The sequence below is a fragment of the Tachysurus fulvidraco genome, chromosome 1, assembly GCF_022655615.1.
Source record: "Tachysurus fulvidraco isolate hzauxx_2018 chromosome 1, HZAU_PFXX_2.0, whole genome shotgun sequence".
NCBI lineage: Eukaryota > Metazoa > Chordata > Actinopteri > Siluriformes > Bagridae > Tachysurus > Tachysurus fulvidraco.
The window spans coordinates 16,549,890-16,557,389 of NC_062518.1; the positions used below are offsets into that span (position 1 = coordinate 16,549,890).

The following is a 7,500-nucleotide window of genomic DNA, read 5'->3' on the forward strand; positions in this document are numbered from 1 at the left end:
CTTCATCTCATTGCTGCTAAACGTATTCATGAAAACTTGTGCAAGTCTCTAACAGAAGTGTGGTTGAAGTGACACTGACACCTTCCTGATGCGCTGCACTGGAACAATGAAGATACGGTGTGATACGTTTGGAACTGAAGCACCCGAGAGTCCTGCACAAAGCCCTGACTCGACACAAGGGTCCGATCTCGCCAATGTTCCTGTTATAAACATCTAGTGCAAGCCAAAAGAAAACTTTTGTCCATGGAGTATACTTATGCAGAACTCGGCTGATTTTTCGCTCAGCTCAGTCCAATATTATGGGTTATTTAGGATGGAATCCTAAACCTTAGTTGCTGCTGTTTACCACCGTGAGGATTTACTAGAACAGCATTTACACGGTCTGCTGTTGCTATAGAAACGATACGAACATGACCTATACAGGACTGTGTGTGACGTGTGTGTGTGTTACTCACTAGAGTGCAGAATCATTGAGTTCATACTCATAGCCTCGTGCCGCTGCAGACCGCACCCCCTGATCTGCCCACAGGCAGGAAAGGGCGTGGCTTATGAATGGGAAAAGCACCTGCTCTTCATCAAAGCACCGCCCACATGACAGTACAGAGTGGGCATGGACCTGCACAAATCACACACACACACACACACACACACACACACACACACACACACAGTTCATCATCCTCCGCAGAAACACAAAATGAAAAAAGATTTTCTTAAAGAAAAGAACAAAGCCATCATGGAGGCGGGAGAATCCCTTTAAAGAGAGCCATCTGTATGACCGTTATCACCAACACGTGGTAATTAGCCACTGAGGCGCGCGCTAAGCACCTGGTAATTATACAACGTGTGTTTAAGGAGCAAGATGACACAGCGGTGATGCAGCATTTAACTGCACCTGCAAAACACACGTGTCTCGGGGGGTGTGTGTGTGAGAGAGAGAGGGATGTGTGAGAGAGAGAGAGAGAGAGAGAGACAGAGAAAGACAGAGAGAGAGGGATGTGTGAGAGAGGGGGGATATGAGAGAGAGAGAGAGAGAGAGAGGGAGAGAGAGAGAGATGAGAGAGAGGGGTGAAGGAGGGAGAGAGAGAGGGATATGAGAGAGAGGGAGAGGGAGAGAGATGTGAGAGAGAGAGGGGTGTGTGTGTGTGTGTGTGTGTGTGTGTGTGTGTGTGTGTGTGAGAGAGAATGAGGGATATGAGAGAGAGGGAGGGAAGAGAAGAAGATAGAGAGAGAGTGAACGAGAGAGAGAGAGAGGGGGGGGGGGTGTGAAGAAGAGCAGAGGGGAGGAGGAGAGAGGGCGGAGATGACGAGAGAGGGGGGGGATAGGATGAGAGGGGGAGAGGAGATGACGAGAGATCGAGATCGAGATGAGAGCGCAGAGAGGACGAGAAGAGAGAGGAGGATGATGATCAGATGTGAGATGTGATGTAAGTAGAGAGAGAGGGGTGCTGGGATGTGTAGTGTGAGTGTGTGTGTGTTGTGAGAGAGAGAGGGGGGGATGTGTGTGTGAGTAGTGTGATGTGTGATGAGGGGTTTGTGTGTGGTTGTGTGGTGTGTGAGATGATGATGATGTGGATGTGTGAGAGAGAGAGAGAGAGAGAGAGGGATACGAGAGAGAGGGATACGAGAGAGAGGGAGAGAGACTTGGGGTTCTGAGTGGTTCTGTGCTGTATGGTGATGAAATAAGCACAGTGTGTGTACTGATCACTAATCACTAATCACTGACTGATGTACATTATGTATACATTACTATAATATACTTCCATCAGTGTGTGTTGTGTATTCTGTTAGCGGCAACCCATCATGTAGTTCCTAAAATTTTTAAAAAGTTCCTAAAAGTTTTGTGCCCCTCTAGTGTTTTTCAGAAGTGTAGGATCAATAGGTTGTGTGTGTATTAGAGAGAGAGAGAGAGAGAGAGAGAGAGAGAGAGAGAGAGAGAGAGAGAGAGAGAGAGAGAGACAGACAGACAGACAGACAGTGTGGCTGCTGCCACCTGGTGTTCGTGATCAAAAATGCAGCTCTATTTTGCTATTTATCTGTTTAAATGACTGTTCATTGTTTTCAGTGACAAACACTGTTCATTTCTCAACGTCACAACATTTTTTCTATGATGAAGACTGACACTGGTGTGTGCGTGTGTGTGCGTGTGTGTGTGTGTGTGTGTTTTGTGTGTGTGAGACCTTGTTCTTGCTGTTGGCCAGGTTAATCCGGAGCACGCCCATCCCATGCAGCACAAACTTCATCGACATCAGCAGGTTGTCCAACACGGCCGGCTATAAAAGAACAAACACTCTTAAGCTCCTCTTTTCACTTCCTGGGCATGTCCCAAATCGCTGCCTATTCAGACATTCATTCAACCGACTGACAGCTTGTAAGCCTCCTGTGTGTGCAGTGTGCAGATGTGTGAGCTATGGGCTGTGTCCCAAATCACTTGTCATTACGCAACAGACCCATGTGAAACAGATCCCAAAATAATGCTATGGGCTATGTTCCAAAAATGACCACTGATACATCGGGCATAAAACTCAACCGAGAGAGAGAGAGAGAGAGAGAGAGAGAGAGAGAGAGAGAGAGAGAGAGAGAGAGAGAGAGAGAGAGATATGCTTCATATTAGCCAGATGCCAAAGGAAAATCATCACATCAAACAGGTGCTGCTGTGTGTGTGTGTGTGTGTGTGTGTGTGTGTGCGTGTGTGTGTGTGTGAGAGTGTGTGTGTGTGTGAGAGAGAGAGAGAGTGAGAGAGAGACAGACTCATCTTAAACTAATTACAATGTCACAACTGCACGATAAGCTCCAGTCACTGCCTTAAGTAAAAGTAATGGCACCCCGTTGGGACTGTTACCTTGAGCTGCAGCATGCGGCAGATTAACTCTGATACTGTGTCTTCACTCGTTCACCTAATCAGAGGATTAGACCCAACGTCTGCATGTTCACCTCTCACCTCTGTGAGAAGGCACCAAGGATCATGGGATACATACAGGCTGTGTCCTATATCACACTATGCTGAGACCTCACACAGGAAAACTCTCAGGGACAGAATAGGCAGGGAGGGGGAGAGGGGGGGGGAGGGAGAGATAGAGAGAGAGTGGGAGAGAGAGAGGGTAGGAGAGAGAGGGGTATAGTGGGAGAGAGTGGGGAAAAGAGAGAGACAGAGAGAGGGAGAGAGAGGAGGGAGAGGGAGAGAGAGAGGGAGAGAGAGGGATAGTGGGGGAGAGTGGAGAAAAGAGAGAGGGAGAGAGAGGGAGAAAGGGGGAGAGAGTGGAGAGAGGGGAGGAAGAGAGCGAGAGGGAGAGGGGGGAGAAAGAGAGACAGGAGAGAGAAAGAGATAGATAGATAGATAGATAGATAGATAGATAGATAGATAGATAGATAGATAGATAGATAGATAGATAGATAGTGGGAGAGAGAGAGAGAGAGAGAGAGAGAGAGAGAGAGAGAGAGAGAGAGAGAGAGCTTCTGTGAAAGTCTAATAAGACATGGGCTGTGTCCCCAGTTTCCCTCCTCCTGCAGTTCTCCCAGGGACAACATGAGAGAAACATTAACTCCAGACTGCACTCTTAGCTCTGACCTTTGACCCCTATCAGCCCGTGTTTGGAATTCTTGGGGATTTCGAAAGAGAAAGTGGCTCTTGGTGTGGAGATGATGTGCGTCCATCCAAGTGATCTCCGGTGTGTGTGTGCGTGTGTGTGTGTCCAAGACAAACACACATCTGGGCCATGTGCTGTTTATGTTCAGATGGACAGGAGACGAGCTCGAAGGCCAAACGCTTATTAAAAAGCCTCTCAGTGTTGCTCCACAGCAGAGGAATGCTTTCATTACTCAGCCATTTTATCTGTTCTTAGAGATGCCCTTCTGCCCCGAGGCACATCCTACACCTGGACTTCAGAGATTTCATATTAAATTCCCACCTGAGAGTCGGCCTCACACCCTGCAGGCGCTACACGCTAACCTCAGGACAGTTAAGCTGGTCACGTCTTCATTGTCACGTCCTCATGCTCTGATGAACAGTGAAATGGAGACAGCACATTCGTGTTAAAGTATAAAATACTGTCATACACTTCTATAGATCCTTCATCAGTCACTACAACGAATATGCTCCGCCCCCAAAGGGTGTGTCTTAGTATGCAGTAGCAGCTCATGAGCAGTAAACTAGGTCTTCTGTGCTTGCCTGCATGGCCTGGGTGTGTCAGACTGAAGGAGGCGTGGCCTGTGTGTGTGTCAGGCTGAAGGAGGCATGGCCTGTGTGTGTGTGTGTCAGGCTGTAGGAGGCGTGGCCTGTGTGTGTCAGGCTGAAGGAGGCATGGCCTATGTGTGTGTGTCAGGCTGAAGGAGGCGTGGCCTGTGTGTGTCAGGCTGAAGGAGGCGTGGCCTGAGTGTGTCAGACTGAAGGAGGCGTGGCCTGCGTGTGTGTCAGGCGGAAGGAGGCGTGACCTGTGTGAGTGTCAGATTGAAGGGGCGTGGCCTGTGTGTGTCAGACTGGAGGAGGCGTGGCCTGCTGTATCATGCAACATAACCAAAGTGTGTAAAGGGAACAGAAGTGTGTGGGAGGAGAGACACGTTACAGCACACAATGTGGTGATGAAGAGAAAAATAGAAGAGATTAAGAAAATGGATAAGATTCACTCCCAAGATACACAGGTGTGAACAGATTCCTGTCTTATACACAAAGGCACACTCACTCTCACGCACACGCACTCACTCTCACGCACACGCACTCACGCACACGCACTCACTCTCACGCACACGCACTCACTCTCACGCACGCACACGCACTCACTCTCACGCACGCACACGCACTCACTCTCACGCACGCACACGCACTCACTCTCACGCACGCACACGCACTCACTCTCACGCACGCACGCACACGCACTCACTCTCACGCACGCACGCACACGCACTCACTCTCACGCACGCACGCACACGCACTCACTCTCACGCACGCACGCACACGCACTCACTCACTCTCACGCACGCACACGCACTCACTCTCACGCACGCACGCACACGCACTCACTCACTCTCACGCACGCACGCACACGCACTCACGCACACGCACTCACTCACTCTCACGCACGCACACGCACTCACTCTCACGCACGCACGCACACGCACTCACTCACTCTCACGCACGCACACGCACTCACTCTCACGCACGCACGCACACGCACTCACTCTCACGCACGCACGCACACGCACTCACTCACTCTCACGCACGCACACGCACTCACTCTCACGCACGCACGCACACGCACTCACTCTCACGCACGCACGCACACGCACTCACTCACTCTCACGCACGCACACGCACTCACTCACTCTCACGCACGCACACGCACTCACTCTCACGCACTCACTCTCACGCACGCACTCTCACGCACTCACTCTCACGCGCGCACACGCACTCACTCTCACGCGCGCACACGCACTCACTCTCACGCGCGCACACGCACTCACTCTCACGCGCGCACACGCACTCACTCTCACGCATGCACTCACTCTCACGCATGCACTCACTCTCACGCACGCACTCACTCTCACGCACGCACTCACTCTCACGCACGCACTCACTCTCACGCACGCACGCACTCACTCTCACGCACGCACGCACTCACTCTCACGCACGCACGCACTCACTCTCACGCACGCACGCACTCACTCTCACGCACGCACGCACTCACTCTCACGCACGCACGCACTCACTCTCACGCACGCACGCACTCTCACGCACGCACGCACTCACTCTCACGCACGCACGCACTCACTCTCACGCACGCACGCACTCACTCTCACGCACGCACTCACTCACTCTCACGCACGCACTCACTCACTCTCACGCACGCACTCACTCACTCTCACGCACGCACTCACTCACTCTCACGCACGCACTCACTCACTCTCACGCACGCACTCACTCTCACGCACGCACTCACTCATTCTCACGCACGCACTCACTCACTCTCACGCACGCACTCACTCACTCTCACGCACGCACTCACTCACTCTCACGCACGCACTCACTCACTCTCACGCACGCACTCACTCACTCTCACGCACGCACTCACTCACTCTCACGCACGCACGCACTCACTCTCACGCACGCACGCACTCACTCTCACGCACGCACGCACTCACTCTCACGCACGCACGCACTCACTCTCACGCACGCACGCACTCACTCTCACGCACGCACGCACTCACTCTCACGCACGCACTCACTCTCACGCACGCACGCACTCACTCTCACGCACGCACGCACTCACTCTCACGCACGCACTCACTCACTCTCACGCACGCACTCACTCACTCTCACGCACGCACTCACTCACTCTCACGCACGCACTCACTCACTCTCACGCACGCACTCACTCACTCTCACGCACGCACTCACTCACTCTCACGCACGCACTCACTCACTCTCACGCACGCACTCACTCACTCTCACGCACGCACTCACTCACTCTCACGCACGCACTCACTCACTCTCACGCACGCACTCACTCTCACGCACGCACTCACTCACTCACTCTCACGCACGCACTCACTCACTCTCACGCACGCACTCACTCACTCTCACGCACGCACTCACTCACTCTCACGCACGCACTCACTCACTCTCACGCACGCACTCACTCACTCTCACGCACGCACTCTCACGCACGCACTCACTCACTCTCACGCACGCACTCACTCACTCTCACGCACGCACTCACTCACTCTCACGCACGCACTCACTCACTCTCACGCACGCACTCACTCACTCTCACGCACGCACTCACTCACTCTCACGCACGCACTCACTCACTCTCACGCACGCACTCACTCACTCTCACGCACGCACTCACTCACTCTCACGCACGCACTCACTCACTCTCACGCACGCACTCACTCACTCACTCACTCTCACGCACGCACTCACTCACTCTCACGCACGCACTCACTCACTCTCACGCATGCACTCACTCACTCTCACGCATGCACTCACTCACTCTCACGCATGCACTCACTCACTCTCACGCATGCACTCACTCACTCTCACGCACGCACTCACTCACTCTCACGCACGCACTCACTCACTCTCACGCATGCACTCACTCACGCACTCCCGCACGCACGCACTCCCGCACGCACGCACTCCCGCACGCACGCACTCCCGCACGCACGCACTCCCGCACGCACGCACTCCCGCACTCACTCACGCACTCACTCAGGCACGCACTCACGCACGCACGCACTCACTCACGCACTCACTCAGGCACGCATGCACGCACTCACTCATGCACGCACTCACTCAGGCACGCACGCACTCAGGCACGCATGCACGCACTCACTCAGGCACGCACGCACTCAGGCACGCACGCACTCACTCACGCACTCACTCAGGCACGCACGCACTCAGGCACGCACGCACTCACGCACTCACTCACGCACTCACTCAGGCACGCACGCACGCACTCACTCAGGCACGCATGCACTCACTCACTCACTCACACACTCACA

At 53.4% G+C, this 7,500-nt stretch overlaps 1 protein-coding gene across 5 annotated transcripts in view; it reads right to left on the reverse strand.

The window, feature by feature from the left end:
* Positions 1 to 7,500, reverse strand: part of gnav1 (guanine nucleotide binding protein (G protein) alpha v1) — a 33,352-nt gene that overhangs the window by 19,303 nt on the left and 6,549 nt on the right. For 4 of the 5 annotated variants that reach the window (XR_007140501.1, XR_007140502.1, XM_027160834.2 and 1 more), the window contains exons 3-4: positions 2,181 to 2,273; positions 456 to 616 (exon numbers count right to left, since the gene is read on the reverse strand). Coding sequence is in view for 3 of the 5 variants with exons in the window: in XM_027160834.2 (XP_027016635.1) it covers positions 456 to 616; positions 2,181 to 2,273 (254 nt within the window). In the remaining 2 variants the exon portion in view is untranslated. Of the gene's footprint in view, positions 1 to 455; positions 617 to 2,180; positions 2,274 to 2,842; positions 2,997 to 7,500 lie in introns of those variants that run through there. The other variant, XM_027160836.2, reaches the window with a different exon arrangement.